This window comes from Protopterus annectens, chromosome 1.part2 (genome assembly GCF_019279795.1).
Source record: "Protopterus annectens isolate FY-2018-M chromosome 1.part2, PAN1.0, whole genome shotgun sequence".
NCBI lineage: Eukaryota > Metazoa > Chordata > Ceratodontiformes > Protopteridae > Protopterus > Protopterus annectens.
In genome coordinates, this window is record NC_056727.1 from 136,471,846 (window position 1) to 136,494,658 (window position 22,813).

Here is a 22,813-nt window from a genome sequence, read left to right on the forward strand (position 1 = left end):
CAGCAAACAAGATCTGAGAGATGTAGGAGTTGATGCATTATGGATTGGGTAGGAGCTCGAGAGTTTGTTGGAGGCCACAAGGTAGTATAACGGTCGATCGGCTCCAAACCCATTAGTTGAGGCAGAATGAAAATGGACAGCACAGATGGAATGTTATGGTGAGTACATCATTTTTGTTGTTCCTGTTTGTATTTTTGTAAAACATTTTATGATATAAACTGCTTGTTGTATACTAAAGCAATATTGTACAGTGTGTAATCAGGGATATTTAAAATATAGGAGCAGTCTTTTCATTGATTGTTGTACAAGTTAAATATTATTAAAATAAACAAGTACCTTTTTAGTTGTAAGAAGTACAGGCTTTACATTGTAGCAAACGAATGGCCAGACAAAAGCATATTTAAGTTAATATACTATGATCTTGGGTTGCTGGGTGGGGGATTAAAACTGCATTCATTGTATGATATGTAGAATTAAGATAATTTATCTTAGTTTTATGAGGATGGATGTCCAGATTAATGCCTTTGGCTTATGCTATAAACAAGTGATTTTTATAATCAAGTGTCTTGAAAAATAAAACAAAGTGATACAAGACATGAAAATGCTTAATCCCTTGCATCTGCAAAGATATTACTTTTTTTTTTCATTAGCAGATGTTCTTAGTGGAATTGAAGTATGCAGCTGAAGGGATTTGTACATTCTCTGAGTGAAATTTACAGAGATTTCTTCGTGCATCTGCAAAGATGTTGGCAGTTTTTTTCTCATTCCTGACTACTTTTTCATGGAGATGAGCTATCTGCAGGGTGTAAGCAATTACTCTTGGGTATTGTGAGCCTTGTTTGCTGAAGGAAATGCAAACTTTTAAGGTGCAGTGAATGGGTTTAATTATGGGAAGAAAATGAGCGATAACACACATGAGCAACCTTAATACTTTAATAGAACAGTGTACAGTTTAGTTTTGTTTAAAGATAGCCAGTGCACGTTTTCCCTGGGGCTAAACATTAATGTTTTCTGAAAGCATGGAAGCTGTTTTTGTCTGAGAGGGGAACAGAGATAAGAAAAGAACAGACAGTGCAAGTAGGACCACAGGCTGTATCATGCACTTTAGCATGAATAACCTTAATTTAGGTTAAGTAATGCTTGTGGATGCAGCTGTCAGCATTTTATGATATAGATCACTGTGGTTTTTTTGGAGAGGAGACTAACATTTGACAACATTAATAGAATAGTGATGATCTATAGGAAAGCAAAGTATAAGAAAATACTGCTACTGTTTGTGGGCCTTGATGCAGAGAAAGCATTCAGCAGAGTAAGCTGGGATTTTGGCTAGAGCAGTGGAAGCATTTACATTTCATGATCAAATATCCTCCTGACATAATTATTTTAAGTGAGAGGGCTCCTCACTGATATGTTGTGTTTGAACAGAGTAACCAGGCATGGGTGACCTCTTTCCCCTTTGTTGTTTGTTGTAAATTTAGAGCTGTTTGCAAAGAAAATAAGGGACTCAGAAATTCAAGGATATAATTAGTATGAAAATCAAGAAAAGTTGGATTTATTTATAGATGATATTAATTTACCTGATAAATCCAGAAAAGGACATCTCAACATTGTAGAGTATTTTGAGATAATTTCAAGTCTTTTCAAGATATAAAATGAATGAAGATGAAACAAAAGCTGGTTGGAATTAACTGGCCAATGGACCAAGGTATTGGGAGCAAATAACTAGAGAGGAAAGGGAATTGAGTGGGATGAGGCCCGGAAGACATTTGAACTGCAAGCTAGAGACTGCCTTCCCTACCAGGGAAGTCCATAGAAAGTGCAAGAGGAGGCACTTGGACTTTCTGCAGGAGTCTGTCACTGAGGATATGATTTTGACCAGGGTGAATGGGCCCCGCGATCACCTCCAGAAGATGTCTCATTTGGAGATATCCTTGAGATCCTAAGACAGGTGGTTGGACCCCCAGCAACCCTTCACCGGAGGAGTCAGTATTTCTGGAGGCTTTTGGAGCTGGCCCATCTACCTCCTGGGTTACTCCACCCACCAATGAGCTCTTTGATTTGGTCTCTTGGCAGGCATGGAAGGAGCCCGACTCAGTTGAGCCAGTACCTAAGAGGCTAGACAGGATTCTGGTTCCACCTGTGGGGAAGGAATTTTGGATAAGGGGATGCCTGTGGATGCCATGGTCGTGGTGGTGGCCAACAAGAAAAAAACTTGCCAAAGTTTCTCTATTTATCCCCCTGACAGGGAGTCTAGGGAGATGGACAGGTTTGGAAACTGTGTCTGTGCTTCAGTGACCTTTGCTCTTAGATCTCTGAACTATGTGGCACATTTTACTAGGTTGCAAAGGAACTTGTTCAAAAAACTTTCAAAATCCCTTTCAGGAACTGTTTCTGCTGTGGCCCAATCATCTGAGGCCTTTCAGCTGACTACCCTCTAATCCACTTTGAATTAATCCATGAGGTTTATTTTGTTTGCAGTCAAAAGCGCCTCAAGGGCAGCAGGTTCAGGCATATCCATTAGGAAGCATGCCTGGATGCGCGTATGTGATTTTGCAGAGCCCTTCAAGTCCTTGTTTGTCAGTGCTCCCTTTGACAGCAGTTCTGTGGCCCCAAACTGAGGGACACATTATCCAAGTGTGAAAAGGATGGAAAGACCCTCTATGCAGTGGGCATATATTTTTCAACCCCTAAAAGATAATTTTCTAGGAAGCAATGACGTGGTTGGAAGATGTGGTTCAAAAAGTTCCAGTGTCCTTTCCAGGAGACGCATGGAAAAAGTTCCCTTAGGGGCAGAGGGGAACTCTAATGGATGACAACACATACAACCCCGGCAGAGGAGGCCTGCAAAATCAAGGGTCCAGAGAATCTTTCTCTGACAGACCCTACCAGCTCTCCTGAAAGGAGGCCCAATTGTTCCCCTTTGGAGGCAGTCGGCGGTCGACTATCCCTTTACCAGAAAGCCTGGCTAGACATAACAAAAGATATTTGGGTGCAGATGATTTTTTCCAGAGGTTACATAATTCCCTTTTCCTTTCCACCTCCATCTGTACGCAAAATTTCTGATGTTCCACTGAGACAGAGGAAAGAAGCAGCACTACAAATGCAAAAGCTGCTAGAAAAAAATCATCCAAGATGTCGTGCCAGACCAGGTAGAATCCAAAACTTACTCAAGACTCAATAGTGCAAAGGAAACTGGGGGACTGGAGACCAGTTTTGAATCTCAGCAACCTGAACAAGTCGAATTGACATCCAAAGTTTCAGATGGCCATGGTTCAGTCCATTCTACCCTTCTTGGACAAAGATGACTGGATGTGCTCGATAGACCTTCAGGATTCATACTATCATGTAAAGATGAACGGACAATCCAGAAGGTACTTGCTCTTCTGGCTGGGAGGCACTTGGTTCCAGTTTAGAGCACTGCCCTTTGGCCTCGCCACAGCCCCCCAGGATGTTTACCAAATGCATGGCAGTGGTAGCAGCTCACTTGAGACTGCAGGGATTCCAAGTGTTTTCATATCTATATGTCTGGCTCATTACCACCCTGACCCGACTTCTACTAACAAGAGCAAAAGATCAGGTACTTCAGATTTGTTCTTATCTGAGGATAGCCATAAATTATGACAAGTCTCATCTACAACCAACTCATATTTTGGAATTCATAGGAGCAGCTTTCAACACAGCATTAGTGACCACCTCTGTTCCTCTCTCGAGTACAGGCTATATGATTCCAAGTCAAGAGAATAATTTGCAGTACCAACTTTTCAGCCTGGTTAATCCTTCAAGTCTTGGGGTTGATGGCAACTGCCATAATTTTTGTTCCTCTAGCAAGGTTTCATATGAGAATTCTTCAGTGGATACTAGCAACACAGTGGGCCATTCTTTACCAACGTATGTCAACACAAGTAAGGGTCACTCAGGCATGCAAGAAATATCTCTGGTGGTGGATTCATTCAGAGGAAGTTTTACAAGGCCGTCCTTTCATTCTCTCTCAGCCCACAACCATAATGACCACAAACGCTTCCCAGATCGGGTGGGGGGGGGACACTTTCTGGAGAGAACAGTCCAAGGCACTTGGTCCCTGAAGAGACCAACTTGCATATCAATGTCCTAGAGATGAGAGCAGTGGTTTTAGTGTTGCAAGCCTTCCACAATGCTGTCCCTTCAGGGACAGTTGTGATTCAAGTGGACAGTGTGTCAGTAGTTTGGTACATCAACAAACAAGGAGAGACCAGATCATACCCCTTGTGTTGAGAAGCTGTCGGAGTGTAGCAATGATCAATCTCATCCAACCACTTTCTCATAGCAGTGCACATTCTGGGGAAATCCAACATGATAGTAAAATTAAGCAGGTCCATTCCATTCTTCTACCTTACAAGTGGTCTCTCAACAGGAAAGTGGCACAAATTATTTTCTGCTGATGGGGCCAGCCATGCTGCAGCCTTTTTGCTTCTCCCCTTAACAACAAATACGGCAGCTTCTTTGCCCTAATCCCTCCTCATGGGCAGTCACCGAGAGACACTGTACTTTCAAGATTGGCCTCCCGGTCTGCTTTATGCTTAACCTCCAATTCCTCTGATTCCGAAATTCCTGCAGAAAGCTGCCAGGTTGAAGAGCAAAGTCATCCTCATTGTACCTTACTGGCCTTATCAAATTTGGTTCATCTTCCTGTGATCTCATCTTCTTTGCCTACTTTGGATACTGGATCCATTTCCAAATCTCCTGTCACATCTGATGGACATGGTTCCTCCGGATATCTCAAACCTCAAGCTAACAGTGTCGTTTCTCCAGTTCCGTTATTAGCCAGACAGCCATTGCATTCTTCATCTGTTCATCATATACTTTTATCTTTCCATAAACCTATAACGAGAGCGCTTTATACAAGTAAATGGAAAAGCAAAATAAAGCAAGCAAAGTAAATTTTGTCATTCAACCGTACCCAAGTACAGCTGAACAAAGTTACGTTCCTACAAGCTCATGCACAAATAACATAACAGCAGAACACAACTACATATAACAGTAAAACAGCAATAACACAACAACAGTGAAAGAGCCAAAAGATCAGAAGCTGTAACCACGCATGATACATCTGCCACCATCACCATGCATCTCCAACATTATATAAACAGTCCTTTCATCTGACCATCCTCTCATCACCAGTGACCATCCAGCTACCGCTACCTGCAGTCCCAATCATCCCTAGCATCATCCAGTCCAACATTCTTCCTTCCAACCACAGTCTTTCAACCATCTCTGCCTGCAGGCCCGACTGGCCATACCATCAGCAGCAACCAAGTCCTTCCTTACTATCAACACTACCGACCCTCGCATACCAACATCCAGATCGTCTCCTCCTCCTTTTCCATCACTGTAACCCACCACCACATTCAAGGAGTCCATTTCCAAACTAAAGGGAAATTCCATTTCCCGTACTCCACATCAGCTCGAATCACCATTGCAGACCCAACTTCCACCGCTCCATGCTATTTTATCAGAAAAACAGGCAATAATGGACACCAATTCACATTACGACCCCATCATTTTCACTGCGATGACCACTCACTTGAAAACAAAAGTGGAGTTGCCACATAAGATTCACATGGCACAACATGAAAACAAAAAGTGCATATGGGGAGCCGGAGAGGCTGCTGTCATACAAGGTACCACCCATGGTCTTCCTTCCCAAGGTGGTGTCAGAATCCAATATAAATCAGTCCATTAATTTGCCAGTATTCTTTCCTAAATTTATAAACAAAGGTGAATATCTGTTGCATTTATTGGATGTTCACAGATAATTATTCTTTTATTTACACAGGGCAAAATAGATCAGAAAGACAGACCAATTGTTTCTTTTGCAGATTTGAAATTGGGAAAGCTAGTGGCAAAAGTAACTCTAGTCGGATGGCTGATAGATAGTATTTCTTTTATCGATAAGACACTGGGTCTAACCTTATCAAAACCTGTAAGAGCCCATTCAGCTAAGTCCATGGCAACTTCTTCAGGCTTTCTATCCAGAACTTGCTTCTATGGATGACATATGTGCCACTGCAACCCGCGTGAATCCTTATACCCTTTTTAGTTGTTAACACCTTTATTGAATTATCATTTGTGGTATAGGCAAATTTACATTTATGTAAAAGTAATCAAACTATATTAAGTTCATGTGAACAAACATTATACATGTTAAGTTGTCAATCTCGCCTTCATTCTTGCTTGATGGGTTCGGAGCCGATCCCTCGGCTCCGACTCGGCACTTGCTAAGCTCGAGAGTCACTTTTACCAGCTCGAGGCAGCCCCATATCCCATGATGCAAGGCGGTAAGTACCCAGATCTCGTTTGCCGCTTCGCTTATGAGGTCCTCCTTTTACCAGCTCCTGGTAAGTGATTTACTAATTTGCTAATTTAGCCCCTTTTAACTTAAAAACCCCTTATTGTTAGTTTTATTTAGTTTTAATCTGTTTCTGACAGAAATTTGTCTGTCTCTTATTATTTTTTAGTCAGACTTTACCCATCCCATCCCCCCCCCTGTTAGGGTGTGTGTGTGTGTTTGTAGTTATACCTTTTTGGTATATTTAAATTTAAATTTTTTGACTGGTGTGTGTGTGTGCTTGTGTTACACCATGTCAAAAGAAAGGGTCTCAGGCTTTAAGAAGTGTGACTCGTGCTGTCAGAAGATGTCTCTGACAGACGGTCACACTTCTTGCCTTTATTGCCTGGGGCCTCTTCACCTGCAGGACTCCTGTGCTATATGTCATTCTTTCAGCCAGAGAGTCCTGCAGGAAAGAAGAAACAAATTAATACTCAGGGGCCTTCTTAAGCCGGAGGGCTCTCCAGCTAAGTCGGCTCCACCTAAGACTGCCAAGTCTTCCAAGGCCCAGGCTTCTGTGTCAAAGCCTGCGGCCTCGGCTCCGACTCGTTCTGAGTCGAGATCGCTCGGCTGGAGCCGATTCTGGCTTAAAGCCTTCGCACCGATGGCTATCGGTGCCGATTCTGCATCGACCACTTCGGTGTCGGCTCCGATCGGCTCCGACTACCATGTGGCACAGGCATCGGTGTCGGCTCCGATCGGCTCCAACACCGTTACTTTTGTGGCTGTATCGGCTCCGGCTGGAGCCGATGCATCAGCTACCTGTCGGCTCCGATAAGTTGTCGGCTCCGACAGGTTCAATAGTTTCATCGGTTCCGATGGCTCTTCGAGGAAGAGGTCGAGGTCTCCTTCCTTGGAGCCGATACTTTCGGCTCGGCTTCACCTCTCTCTCGAACGGAGCCATCGGAGCCGATCTTCAAGGTCATCCAGGCTTTCGGACCATGACTTAGAGAGAGTGGTCAGTAGATTACTTAAGTCACAGGCACTGGCCCAAATGTTACATAGTCCGTCTCAACAGGCGACTATTGGTCCACACCCGTTACAGTTCCTCCTTCAACTCTACCCCAGAGCTTGGAGTTGGAGTCTTCGGAATGGTTACTGCTACGGCTGAGGGACGGATACCCCCTTCTGTCCCTTCAGCCTCTACTCTTATCTCCTCTTCGAGACCTTCCTTAGAGGGATTCGGTGGCCGGGCTTCCATGGTCTCCTCCGAGGGGGTGAGTGGCATCGGACCCTTGTCCGAACCCGCTTCCCCTTGGAGCCTCGGCCTTGGTGAGCTCGGCTCCGACATCTGCCTCGGAGACTTCCCTTTCAGTGGTCCCTGGAGTTCCTAGCTCTTCAGAACGGGTTCTCTCGGACCTGCCTGGGAGGGGAGCATTCGAGGTGATGAAGAGTGTGCTGGCCACTGGTATCAGCCAGCAGTCTGTTCCCTTAGCTCCTCCCTCTATAGTGCCTGTTGACATCTCTGCCACTTCTCTTGCTACAGGACCCAGAGATCCTCCGCCTCAGGTTTACCCATTGGGAATTTCCCCCTCTTCCGAGGATTCTCCTGATGTTTCGGGAGATCCTCCTAGGAAGAGGACTTGTAAGAAGAAACACGTAGACTCCCCCGAGTCTATCACTTCAGATACTGACTTTGATGAGTCAGAGGGATCCCCAAGATCCCCCTCTGAGGATGTCTCCTTCTCAGACATCCTAGAACTCCTTAGACAGAGGGGAAACTGGCCCACCAATAATCCCTCTGAGGATGAGTCAGTATACCTAGAGGCGTTTGGATCTCGGCCCTCCACCTCCTGGGTGTCTCCGCCTTCGACCCCTTATGCAGGTTATTGCCCGAAGGCGTGGGCTGCTCCTGACTCTGTAGAGCCAGTCCCTAGGAGGCCTTCAAAATTTATCACTGCCCGTGTGACAAGCAATTCCTCACTAAGGGTGTCCCCGCTGATGCCATGGTGGTGGCTGCTGCCACCAAGAAGGAACTTGCAGATCCTTCCGTGCCGTCCATCCTCCTAATAAGGACTCTAGGACCATGGATAGGTACGGTAAGCGGATGTTTTCCTCAGCGACCTTTGCTATGCGTTGCTGAATTACCTATGTCACTTCACCAGACTCCAGTGGGATATCCTTAAGGAGCTGGGTGAAGTAGTACAGGATCCTACAGCTGCAGGGGCTCAAGAAGAAATTGCTTCGCAGCTAGGAACCCTTAATTCCATTGCAAACTCCTCCATGCGGCTAATATCATATGCTGCTGATGGAGCGAGTAGGCCGCAGGTACAGGTGTGGCTCTTAGACGGCAAGCCTGGATGTGGCTATGTGACTTTGCAGATGCCTTTAAGGCGTCCTTCACAAATTCTCCCTTTGATGGGTCAGCTTTGTTTGGCCCTCAGGTGAAGGAAACTTTGACCAGGTGTGAGCAGGACGGCAAGACTCTTTCTGCTGTAGGAGTCCGTTTTCCACCCCTTCTAGACCTTACCCCAAAGGGCAGAAAGGTGGCAAAATGTGGTTCCATAAATCCCAAGGAGTCATGCCGGATTCACGTGGTCAGTTTACCCCTAGAGGCAGAGGGGTAACAACAACAGACGCTCTAGAGGCAGAGGGGTCCAAAACCAGGAAACAGAGAGCCTCTCTCTGACAAGCCCTTTCAGCATCCCTGAGATGTTGCCCGGCTGTCCCTCCTTGGAGGCAGTCAGGGGAAGATTATCACTGTACCCAGAAGCCTGGCATTCCCTCACTCAAGACAGATGGGTACAGTCGATCATATCCAAGGGTTACATAATTCCTTTCGAGGAAAGTCCTTTCCCCTCAAATTCCCTTCCAGATGTACCACCCGGTCTAAGGAAATTGCAGAGTTAGAAGTCTCAAAACTACTGCAAAAAAAGAGGCATTCAGCCAGTTACAACAGACCATTCAGAGCGCGGAATCTACTCAAGGTTCTTTTTGGTCCCCAAAAAGACGGGAGACTGGAGACCAATATTGGATCTCAGCAGACTCAACAAGTCTGTGAGGAAGACAAGATTCCGAATGGTCACTCTTCAGTCAATTCTGCCCTTCTTACAGAAGGACAACTGGATATGCTCAATAGATCTTCAGGATGCGTACTATCACATCAAAATTCACAGACGCTCCAGGAGATTTCTCCGCCGGCTGGGGTCCAGTCATTTCCAGTTCAGAGCCCTGCCCTTTGGTCGCACTACAGGCCCCAGAGTGTTCACCAAATGCATGGCAGTGGTCACGGCTCACCTGAGACGTCAAGGATTCCAGGTGTTTCCGTATCTCGACGACTGGCTCCTGTCAGCCACCACCAGGCAGCAGCTTATTCAAGCCAGGGATTACACAATAAGTCTTTGTTCTCATTTGGGCATCTCGATCAACTTCGAAAAGTCATCCTTATCGCCCTGCCAGTCTATTACTTTCATAGGCGCAAACTTAAACACTGTTCGGATGTCAGCTGCCCTTACAGATCAAAGAGTTTCAGACATTCAGAGTCATGTCAGGATCATTCTGGCCAACAAGAAAGTACAGGCCAGAATGGTTCTAAAGGTATTAGGCCTCATGGCTGCGGCCATTACTCTTCTTCCCCTGGCTTGATTCTACATGTTCCTTCTTCAGTGGATGCTGTTCACACAGTGGTCGTTCAACAACTTCAATGCGTCACCAGATTCTGGTGACACAGACTTGCAAAGATCATCTTGCTTGGTGGATCACATCTCCTCAGGTTCACCAAGGCAGGTACTTTGTACCCCCATCCCCGATAGCCACTGTCACCACGGATGCCTCCCTGATCGGGTTGGGGGGTCATTATCAGGGCAGGATGGTTCATGGGACGTGGCAGCCGTTCGAGTACCATCTGCACATAAATGTCCTGGAGATGAGAGCTGTGCTTTTAACGTTGCAAGCCCTCAACGACTTTCTTCCCGTAGGGACAATTGCAGTCCACACAGACAACATGTCTGTAGTTTGGTATATCAACAAACAAGGCGGAACCAAGTCCTACCCCTTGTGTCGAGAAGCGCTCAGACTATGGCAATGGGCGATCTCCTCTCATCGGTTTCTGGTAGCAACGCATATCCCTGGGAAAACCAACATTGTAGCGGACAGATTGAGCAGAGCTCATGTTGCGATCTTTTTGCTACTCCCCAAAACAGCAAATGCCCAGACTTCTTCTGTCTCTTCCCTCTACCAGGCCATCCCCCCAGAGACGCTCTGACCCAGGATTGGCCCCAGGGACTTCTTTATGCCTTCCCTCCATTTCCTCTGATCCCTCAAGTTATCCAGAAAGCTACCGTTTTGAGAGCCAAATTGATTCTCATTGCCCCTTACTGGCCTCGACAAGTTTGGTTCCCGTTCCTCCATCATCACCTTTTGGTGCAGCCGTGGCATCTGGACCCAGTGCCAGATCTTCTGATTCACCAATCCGGTCAGCTGCACCGGTCTATCCCTTCTCTCAACCTCACAGCATGGTTGCTCCACTTCCTTCCTTAGCCAGGCTTCCTTTGATCTCTAACCCAGTTAGAGACATCATAGTAACCGTTTTGTAAAATCGTCTACCAGGAGGATTTATACAAGCAAATGGAAACGTTTCTCTTATTGGGCTAAGGCCAAGAATATTGATCCTTTCACTGCCCCTGTTCAGGCAGTCCTGGACTTCTTAGCAGAGATTTTTCATGCAGGCTCCTCTTCTTCCACAGTCAGAGTTCAATTGGCTGCTATCTCCAACTTTCATGTCGGGGTCGCAGATCATAATATTATGTCCCATAGGCTCTGCAGGGCCTTCTTGAAAGGAATTTTCCTACTAAAGCCTTCAATCAGGAATCCTCCTCCTCAGTGGGATCTAAATTTAGTGCTGACATCCTTGATTCTTCCCCTTGAGCCAGCTGTTTCTTGTTCCCTGAAATTTCTTTCTTGGAAAACTTTATTCCTAGTGGCTATTACATCGGCCAGGAGGGTGTCTGAACTTCATGTTCTATCGGTTCGACCCCCCTATTTGGTTTTTCACAAAGACAGAGTATCTTTGAGAACTAATCCGACCTTTTTGCCTAAGGTCGCTACAAAGACCAATTTGAATCAATCCATTGATCTCCTGTATTTTTCCCAAACTATTCAGACAGAGCTGAACAAAACTACATTATCTTGATGTCCACCGTCAACTTAGATATTATTTGGACAGAACAAAAAATTTAGAAAATCTGATCAACTTTTTGTTTCCTATGCGGATAATAAACAAGGCCTTCCTGTTTCTAAAGTGACCTTGTCCAGATGGCTTTCTTCGGTCATCTCTGAAATTTATCTGCTCAGGGGAAAACAGCTGTGCTCAAAACCTAAAGCACATTCAAGTAGGAGCTTAGCTACTTCTACAGCCTTTCAAGCTAGACTTCCTTTAGACACTATTTGTGCAGCGGCCACTTGGGCCACTCCTCACACTTTTGTTTCCCATTAGAAATTGGACTTGGCCTCCAGGGACAGAGCCAGTTTTGGCTCTACAGTCCTCAAGAGTCTGTTCCATTGAGCCACCCAGGATAGAGGTGCTAGGGACGCGGTCCCATCAAGCAAGAATGAAGGCGAGATTGACAACTTAACATTAAGAAGTTATGTTCCTACCATAACGTTCCATGTTAGTTGTCTTCTCTGCCTTCTTTCTTGACCCTCCCTCCTTCCCCCAGGCCTGGACAGACCTTGTTATAAGAAATTATTATGCTGAAGACCATTCAAACCTGGTCCTTCTTCCATCCTGTAAGTTTTCTTTCTTCCTTTGGGAAGTGTTTTATGCTTGGTGCTATTGCCCTTTGTCATCAAACGAGATCTGGGTACTTACCGCCTTGCATCATGGGATATGGGGCTGCCTCGAGCTGGTAAAAGTGACTCTCGAGCTTAGCAAGTGCCGAGTCAGAGCCGAGGGATCGGCTCCGAACCCATCAAGCAAGAAAGAAGGCGAGAGAAGACAACTAACATGGAACGTTATGGTAGGAACATAACTTCTTATTCACATATATTGCTATATATCATATAACCTAAACAACATTACATAGATTATTCAATTCCTGCTTTTTTTTAAACAAGAAAAATTTTTATTAAACCATCACTTCCTGGAATTCATCAATTTCAATGCCCTGGACCAGCTCATTCTGACCCCCACTAGAGGAAGCAACATCCTTGACCTGGTTATTACTAACATGGGAAACCATTGCTCTACACCAGTAGTCAGTCCCTCCCTGGTCAGATCCGACCATAAACTAATCACCATGGAAATCTACATCTCAGCCACACCCCCTGCAAAGGTAACGACCTTGAAAAACTTCTTCAAAGCTGACTTTGGATGCCTAAAAATAGAGGTGGCTAACTTCACGGCACCCATGCCAATGTAAAATAGCTGTATAACTGCCGAATCATACACCAGTGCGCTGCATGAGCATGTACACAAATGCATGGTACTAGCCATACCCAACAGAACCAAGATGCTCTCCTCCAAAAAAACTAATCCAATCTGGTGGTCCCCTGCTATTAATAAACTCTGCAACAGAAGGAAGAAACGGTTGCAGAAAAACATGAAGTCCCAAGACTGGAAATTGCAAATTGCAATCATCCCTATCGGCAGAATCTCCTTTCTCCATTACCATGTTGGTTTAGTTCTTAGAATACTTTCTGCTACTTTGACAATAATTATACAGAATGTTGTAAATATATTCTCCTTAAAGGCCTGCATCCAAAATCCCAGTCTTTCCTTGTTTCTTGAGCTTCCGTCATGTTTTATCATCATTCTTTTCCACTGTGAATTATCGTTTTCTGCTTGTGCTATGCATAGGAGCCTTAACTGTGTAGCTCTGGAATACCTTTTCAAATCAGATAATATCTATCTGCCCTGTTTTACTGGAAGAATCAGCTTATCCCATTTGACTCTTGCAGTCTTCCCCTCACAGATAAAGTCCTTCAGCTCTTTATTTATTGCTATCGACAACTCCTGGGGTTGATAAAAAAAATATGCCCAACCTGTGTAAGACAGATGGGACTTAAAGCATTTTAACTGCTTGTATCTTACTATCCCTATCGATATGACGGGAATCCTCATATGTTTCATCACTCATTACAATATAACAGGGGAATGGTCATATGTGTATCACTCATTACAAATTAGATTTGTCTCGAGAGGTAGAGCAGCTCTTGGCTGTCCATCTAGGCTCGAGAGTTTGAGCAGCTTTTGGCTCTCCTGTACTCAGGAATATCCTTCCTTAGAGTCCACCCAGGGTTCTAGGTTGATGGGGACTCTGTCCCAGCAGTTGGGGATAGAATGAAAATAGACAACATTAGATAAAGAAGTTATGTACTCACCATAATGTTCCATCTGTATTGTCCATTTTCATTCTTCCTCAACTTCTTGCCCACCAACTTCCATCCTTTGTTTCAGCAAACTTCTGGAAGAACAAGACATTGTAAGGATACCACTGTCCTACCACAGTCCTTTATGTCTGAGCTCCAGGTATAGTTTCCTCTATAGAAGATAAATATTTTTGTGTTCTTATATATGCATATTGGTAGATAACCACTTCAGGCAAAATCAACAATCAAATTATGGGTATGTTAGGAGTTTATGCACTATGGGTAAGGGAGAGGCTGAAGAGCTTTTTGGTTACCATCAGCTTTAGTAGCAGCAGAGTCGGATCAGAGCCCAACAGTTGAGGAATAATGAAAATGGACAGCACAGATGTAATGTTATGGTTAGTATATAATTTATTTTTGTTTCCTTCACAAGCTGTTTCTGAATTGACCCAGAATTGGTCTCTTTATCTCTTGTATTTCTTCACATGGTCAGAAACCAGAGTATAAAAGGTCCTTTATACCCTGGATGTGCTCTGGTTGTTCAATTTATTTGAAATGGGTTCACAGCTTTAAGATGATGGGTAGTTTGGTTTTTACACCAAGGAGAGAGAGGATCACAGTCACCAAGCAGACATTTCCTGAGGGGGTGTATGTATGGATAAACCTTAATTATCAATGCTCACTATACGTTGGGCAAGTATATACATATATACCACCACCATCCCCACCCCCGCCTGTCCAAGGTCAGACTCCTCTCAGCCAACAGCTGGGTGATTTATTCTGCTTCACTTTCAAAGAAAAAAGATAGGCTGTCATTTAAGCAGCCATTGGGTTTTTTATTTAATATGGCCATAACCTCACACTTCATGCCCAGTATATCACACCTAAGGTTTGGAATGCAGTGGTCATTAGCTGGGGTATGTCACTGGCTTCAATGAATTACATAAGCCCATCAGGGTAGCCCTGTCCTTCTTGAAGCCAGTGTTCCCTTGGAGTCTTCAATCTCCACCAGAAATTCACCCCACAGGATTGTGTGCCCTGGACATGTACTCACACATCCTCTTTCCAAGAAGTGAGCCAACAAATCTGCTTCATTCCTGTCTTCCACCATGCCAACTCCAGCAGGCATTCGAGTCACACTAATCAAGCTCAGGTCTCCAGAGTCATATTTGGGGATTTTATCAGTGTATGCCAACAAAACTTGTTCATGTTCTCTTTTCTGTGTCTTAAGTTATTATTTACATTGTGGTTTGTTGGCAGTAGCAAATTTGGTATGTCTGGAGTTTCTCTTCTTGCTTGTACTATAAGATGGGCTTTACTAGTTTAAATCCCTGGACAACAAATTAAAATAAAATAAAAAGCAACTGTAGCAATCATTTACAGTCCAGAGTAGATCAGTTATGAAATGATATCTTGTTATGCCATAATTAAGGCAGAATTCAGACTTCCTTCATAGGAATTGTCTTTGAACTGCTGCTTATGCCATACTGTTTCTTATATTCTTGTTTTGTTTTCCCAGAATGCTACCCTCCAGGCTGAGAAACAAGCTCTGAAGACACAGCTGAAACAACTTGAGACCCAGAATAATAATCTGCAAGCACAGATGCTCGCACTTCAGAGACAGAGTGCTTCTTTGCAGGAACAGAACACAACCCTACAGACACAGAATGCTAAGCTTCAGGTCATATCATTTTTCTGTTTGTGTTCAGTGTGTATACCAAACCAGAAAAAGTCATGCATATTTGACTGTAGCTGTTAGTGTTAAAATGTTTTATTAGAAGCACCACTAGATTTATTTAACTGTGATTTGCTTTTCTGTTTTTTAATATTTTTTTTTCTGCTGCCTGCCCACTGTCTGTACTGCAGTAATGAACTGAACTCATCTTTCCCCATCATTAGGAGCTTCTGTCATAAAAGCTTTGTTGTGTTAGGCCTAAACCCCTCTCCTGTCAGTTGCTTGCAGACTTGCAGATGAAGGGGTATGCCTTACCTTCCACCGAGGGCATGCATGTTCTTACGCATTGTCCATGAAGGCTAGTTTGTATGTGTGGTTTTGTAGGGACTAAGAGCATGACCCAGATACTGTCATTTGTGAAACACCTTTCCAGTGATTGTTGCCTGCATTGCAGGGTGTCTGACAGCTTCTCTCTGCCCTCCAGGATGGGTGAACCAGCCTTGACTGCTTACTGCCATTCTCCTCAATCCACCTGCTACAGTGCCTGGATCAGTAATCTGGGTCAAGGTCAGAGCTTTATTTTTTCAATTGTGCCAGATCTTTAATGTTCAGTTTTGTGTCGAAATTCTCCGGGGTGCTTTATTCCAATCTGATGTTTTATATAAGCTCTATTAGGGGTGGGGATCTAGGGTACAGTAATTCTTTTGTAACAGTGCACATCATCCTCTACTGCTTGTGGGATCACTGGTCATCCAGTCAGCCAACTAGTCCATAGTGTCATAACTAAGTAAAAAAGAGGGCACAAGGTTAGTATCATGTATGCATGGAGGAAATACTTATCTGTCAAAGGCCCATCTGCATGGACGTTAGTGTGTCAGCAGTTATGAAATGTGTTGGCAGACTTTGAGCGCACTGTCCTGGAGTATTATATTCAGAGACCATTTTTGTCCAAGTCTTCCTCAAGTGTAGTACTGTAAGGCTGGCTTATTCATTACCCTCTTGTTGGGTCTGCAGGGTATCTTGCAGTCTGGAGTGGATATACTCCCATTCTTACAGGACATGAGATTCCTTGTCAAATTTTGGTTATTCCCACTGATTCTTTGTGTCTCTGCAGAGTGCAAGGAAAAAAATAAAACTTCCCTAAGCCTTTTGATGGCCAGTAACGGTATGATTCTTCAGGCTTTCAGGTCCCTGACATTACAAGAAACTGTTTAATTCCTAGCCTGGGATGTTCCCAGAGGTTGGAGCAGCAACCAGCCAGTATTTTTTGGCTTCATCCCTCATTCTTGAGCTAAGAGGTTCAGAAGTGTAGGTGACTACAAATACCTTCCATTGTTCATTCATAATTTGTTGTTCTGTTTTTCCCCAACCCTTTCTAAGCTCTTCTAAAAGATTATTATACTTCTCAAGCAAGATCTTAGATGCCTTGCTAATCATCCCTGTTCTCCTGGTATCTTTGCCTCTTTCTTTTATTAATCCCTGATATGGGGGACAATCCATAACCTGCAAGTCAAATACTTGCTTGGCTTCCTCCCAGTGTATTTGCTTCCAGTATCTTGGTTCCTTAATTAATTTCCTGCAGTTACTTTCAGCCACCTCCTGCATAATTTGTGCACTCTTACAGTAGTATATCCCTATTGGAAGAATCTCTTTACTGAAGTCCTGCACTGTTTAGCCTTTGTAAAAATTTCTCCCTGTCTGTAGCTGCAATATTCTATATGGCTATTACTATTTCTTTCAATGGTTTGCATTAAAAATACTAATCTGTCTTTATCCTGTGTACTGTTTGTTGTACACCATCATTCTTTTCTACATGGATCCATATGCTCAGCTCTGTTATGTATACAAAGCTCAGTTGTTTGGCCTTAAAATTACCCCATCAGGTCTGGTAATCTTAATCCCTTTTCAATAAGAAAATCAGTTTATCCCATTTATTTCTCATCTTTTCCTCTCCCAAACAGATTTTCATTTCCTTATCAGTTGTCATTCACAACTTCTCATCTGCCTGATTAAAACATGCTTGGCCTAAATGTATAACTGAAGGAACTATATGCATTTTCACTGCCTGTATCTCACTATCTAAATTTATGATCATTATAACCTTCCAGTCTTAGTTTTCAAATCATCTTCTATTTAGTTTCCTCCCACGTCTTTAGTTGCCTTGACTGAGTCTTTTTAAATCCATATCCCCAAGTATTTCATTTTATTTTTACATAAATATGGGTACTATTGGACTAATTTGTGTAGGCACAGAATTTACTATTACTGCCTTCATTTTATATTCATTTATTTTGTATCCTGAAAATGTCTGAAATGGTTTCAAATTACAGTAGCACTGGGATATCGTGTCTGTCAAATACAATATAATATAGTCTGCAAAGCTATTATCTCTTGATTATCGCTCCAGTTATATCACTGGATTTGTGAGGTTCCAAATATAAGGCAGATAGAGGGGGAAGAGGACATTCCTGAGTGGTTTTCCATGCAAACTCAATTTGCCTAATGGTACCTGTCCCACTTTTATTCTTATCTTTCATGCGTTAACTCTGTTATTTTAGTTGGAAATGCAAATGCTGCCATTGCTGTACACATAAAATTCTGACACGACCCTGTCAAATTCTTTTTGTGTATCCACGCTCACCAACAGTAGTTGTGTTTTTATGTTCTGATTCCTTCTAAATTATTCTATTAATATTGTCAGATGCCTGCCTTTCTTCCACAAAACTGCATCTTTCCACATCTAGATGGTCTGATAAAGCATCCTGTCTGATGTGAAAGCGCTTACCAATTAAAGTGTGTGTTTTTTATACTTCTGCCTGGCTTCTTCACCACATATTTGTCTTTGGATTGATCAACATCATTCAGTTTTGTAGCATTTTTGCTATTATTGTAGCTAATATAGCGATAAATACTTTGCAATCTGTAATCATGATTTACAATACAAATGGATGTACAAGATGCTGGATATGTGGGATTTACAATATCCCGTTTCAGCAATCATGCTGTCACTGCTTTCCTCCAGGTTACAGGTGCTTCTCTCGCTTTTCAGTATATTTTAAACACCACCTTCCAAGTCTCTATACATTTCTTCCCTCCCATCTTCCATAGGAATATCATCTCTTCCTGCGACTTTTGCTGTTTATTGACTCTACATTATGCATTACTGGCATCTGTGTAACACTTTGGTAACAATATCAATGCAGTCGAAGACCTCTTCTGCTAGGCTGTATCCAGTATTCCCAGTAAAAATGGTATTAGATCATTTTAACATTGACTGGCTTTCCATCAGCTCCAACAGTTTAACGAATGCCATAAACCTGTATGATCTCTCATCGCTTATCCTCTCCCCACTCCCTACAACAAAAACAACAATAATGGTACTACTGTAGACTGAATTCTCACCTCCTCTCCAAACAACATCTCCTCCTCAGGGGTATGACCTAACTCTTTAAGTGACCATCTACCAGTTTTTACAATCAGAAAGTTAACTAACACCAAAAAACGCCATTACCTAGAATACAGTCCACAACCTTACAAAATTTAACAATGGAAGTTTTATCACCACCCTAAAACACTGCAATTGGTCTACCTTAGTCCATCTACCATTAGAATAAGCTATATCAGAATCAAACAAAACCTTTATGAATATTTTAAATGAACTTACCCATGCCGTACCAAGAGTGTCAAATCAAATCTAGCTCCCCGGTTAACTATAAACACCAAAATGCACATACATTTAAAGGATAAAGTTTTTGAGGATCTGAACCAATAAAAATAAAAAAAAAATGCAATTAAACTTGCAGCATTACAAACATCTCAGGAACCATTTGGTCCTCCATAAACCAGTTTTCCCACCTGCTTAGATCCATTCAACCTTCACTTGCCCAGACAAATAAAAATTACTCTGGAAACACTACCACCCTATTCAGTGCACACTTACTTCAGTTTCCTCCCTACTTAGTAACACACCTCACTCTACCACACAGCTCCCACCCTTAACTCATTCTTCCTAAAACCTGTTTCAACTCCTACCTTAAAAAAAACACCTTCTTAAACTCATTCCAATGACAACACCTGACAACTTGCTACCTGAATATCTTAAACATGCAGGAGAGGTAGTTGCCTACCCAGTCTCCGTTCTAATAAACTGATCCATCAAATAATTCCAGTTCCTACCACTGAGGAAAGTCTTGCATTCTCCTCCTGCACAAAGGCATCACATGCACTGAAATCACCACGTACTGTCCAGTAGATGTTCTTCTTGTTTCACTGTTGCAGTCATTATATTTGGGTAATCTGCTGGCGGGTTGCCGTCAGTTTGCCTGATTAACAAAGTTTTGGGTCCTGCGTCAGATGCTGTCCCTTCTTCCATGACGTCAGGTCGTCAGGGGTATAAAACATGCAGCCGACGTCATTACATCAGTCTTTCTTTCCGTGTGGTGCCCGAAGCAGAAGCAGTTCGCAAGTGCCAGTCGGCCGACTCCTGAAATTTTTGTTTTCGAGTTTCAGAACCGAAGTCTTCAACTTAAAGCTAAATACCCCATTGGGGAAACTTTTTCTTGCTCCTTTCCGATGTCAGTAAAGGTTAATAATTGCATTACCTGTGAAAAGCAAATACCTCATAAAGATTTTCATTCGTACTGTATTCCTTACCTAGGCCCTGACCATGACGTACCTTGTTGTCGGTTTTGTGCTTTATTTAATCAGCACACTATCCGTCGTCGGTACATTTTTGCCTCTAATTATTTCGGTTCTCGGTATAATTATCCAGAAATGTTGTCGATTTGCCTTCCGACTACCAGAATTCCAAAAAAACGCAAAGATAAAGACAGAGACAGGCCACCGAGGTCCAAAGCTGGTGACAATGCTTCTCCTAAGCCAGTCGCCAGTTTGCCGGTACTCAGTGAGGCACTTTTGCAGCCCCTGAGACCCGCTACTTCTGATTCGCAGGCTCTACTGAGACCCATTGGGAGTCCGGTATGCCGCAAGGTGCTTCACCTATGTAACCCATGGATGTCTGTACCTTGGATGGGTCTGGAGCCACTGTGCAGGCACCGGCTTCTGAGGATGTATTCAGGCCTACAGATTTGCATATTAAATTGACACTGCCTTCATTACTAAGGCCTAAATCTCGATCCATGTCTAAAAAACCGATGCACAGGCCACGTGTTCAGGCCCCTATGCCTAAAAAACAAATGATAAAAATGGCTGAAGATCTAATTTCTCTAATCAGGGGTAGTCAAACCCCCCCCCCTCTCTAAGAGGCCTAGGGCTGAATATGATTATGAATTTTCTGATCAGGATTCTGTTTCTTCTGACTCTTCTAATGACCTCGATTTGTCCATACCTATTTATGAAGATTCTGATGCAGAGGACTCCATTCCCTCTGCTTCCCCTCCTGAGGACTTTTCTTTTGGGGAAACTTTACATGCTTTGAGGGAGCATTTCCACTGGGAAAGCCAGGAATTTTCTGATTCAAATAAGAGGCTTAGGGATTTCCTGCTTCTACCTCAGCATAGGCCTTTGGCTATACCTCCTGTACTAGACATTGTTGATGTGTTTTTGGAATTCAGTATGGCCCCTGATTCCCTGCCTCTGGCAACTAGTAAACCTGACAAATACTACAGGGTTTCTGAGTCCTGCAAATTCCTTTCCAAAAATCCTGTTGCAGATCCAGAGACCATTTCTCAGGGGCCCAAGGGCATTAAGGCTTTTACTGCTAAAAAATCATATCCCTTCTGATAGAGATTATAGGGCACTGGATAGATGGGGTAAAAGGATTTATACTTATGCGACCTTAGCAATTAGGGCATTAAACTGCCAATTTCATATGTTAAAATATCAACAGCATATTATTGGACTGCTTAAACAGAAAATGATGTTTATTCCTGACTGTGTGGAAAATAAAGATTTACAGGATTTAATGCATTCTGCTGAACAAGTTGGAAAACATACTTTGCAATGTGGTTTTGATTCTTTAAAGGCCTCCTGCAGGGTGGCTGTTACTGGGTCTGTGCTTAGAAGGCATGCTTGGATTAAGGATGTCTCTACCTTGGATGGGTCCGGAGCCACTGTGCAGGCACCGGCTTCTGAGGATGTATTCAGGCCTACAGATTTGCATATTATTAGCAAATGTTGGAGCTAAATTGTTGGATGCTCCTTTAAATCAGGACTGCCTGTTTGGCAATAAGGCTGAAGAAGTTCTAAAAAGATGGAAGATAAAGCTAAATCTATGCAAACTGTTAAAGATTTCTTACAAGTGCAACCTCCAAGATTTAGTAGGCATTGGCCTACTAAGAAATAGTCCTTTCCAGCCCCTTCCAGATACTCTCAAGCCAAACCCAGACACAGCAAAAATCCCAGGTTTCAGTCCCAGGGTACTCTCAGAGCTAAGCAGTGGGGGGCCTCCAGTTCCAAATCTGGAAATAAGACACCCCCTACAGTAAACAGTCTCAATGACTTCCTTTTAAAATTACCAAGCACTTATCTTTCAACCGCGCCTTTGGGGGGAAAGATTGCTCTTCATGCAAAGAACTGGGAACTCATAACCCAGGACAAATGGGTTTTAAATATAGTGTCCCAGGGATAGAGATTTCATTTCCACACATTGCCAAAACCAAATGGGTGGCCAGACCTGCCCCCCGAATCAGTGGACAGAGGCTCACAAACAAGTACTTTCTCTCGTGAGCATGGGGGCCATTCAACTGGTGCCAAAAGAGGAAAAGGGGCAAGGTTTTTATTCAAGGCTTTTCCTGGTACCCAGAAAAGACAAATTATGGCATCCAGTCCTGGACCTGTCTTCTCTAAACACATTTCTGGAGATTCCAAAATTCAAGATGCTGACTCTTCACCAGTTACTTCCTATGCTAGGCAAAGACGCCTGGTTGGCAACTCTAGATTTAATAGAAGCATACCTGCACATCCCAATCAGGGAATCTTGCAGAAGATACCTACGCTTCAAAGCAGGCTACTTGCATTATCAGTTCTCTGCACTGCCTTTTGGCTTGTCTACTGCACCCAGGGTATTTTACAAAGTGCCTGGCTCCAGTTATTGCATTTTGCAGGCAAAGAAATATTCAAACATATCCATACCTGGATGATTGTCTAATTCAGGCAGAAAACCAGGGCATACTTTTAAATCATCTGGTGTTTGTAAAAAGGGTTCAAACTTGTCTAGGGTACACTATAAACGAAAAAAAATCTCAACTGGTACCATGTCAACAGATTACATTCTTGGGTGCAAGCTTGAATACGACTGCCCAGATGGTTTTCCTCATGCCAGAGAAGCAAACTCATTTGATAACTTACTTCAAACAAGTGGCCACAAAAGCCCTGCTATCTGTAAGACAAATACTGCAAGCCTTGGGGTTCATGGCCTCATGCATTCTAATTCCATATGCACAACTACATATAGGTTCATAGATTAGTATGAGCCATTTACTTTTTTGGAGATTCAAACCTGCCTT

General features: G+C 43.3%; 1 protein-coding gene across 4 annotated transcripts in view; it reads left to right on the plus strand.

The window, feature by feature from the left end:
• Positions 1–22,813, plus strand: part of CCDC88A (coiled-coil domain containing 88A) — a 4,373,054-nt gene that overhangs the window by 2,727,510 nt on the left and 1,622,731 nt on the right. For all 4 annotated transcript variants that reach the window (XM_044055294.1, XM_044055285.1, XM_044055303.1 and 1 more), the window contains exon 19: positions 15,192–15,353. In XM_044055294.1, the coding sequence (XP_043911229.1) occupies positions 15,192–15,353 (162 nt within the window). The remainder of the gene's footprint in view (positions 1–15,191; positions 15,354–22,813) is intronic.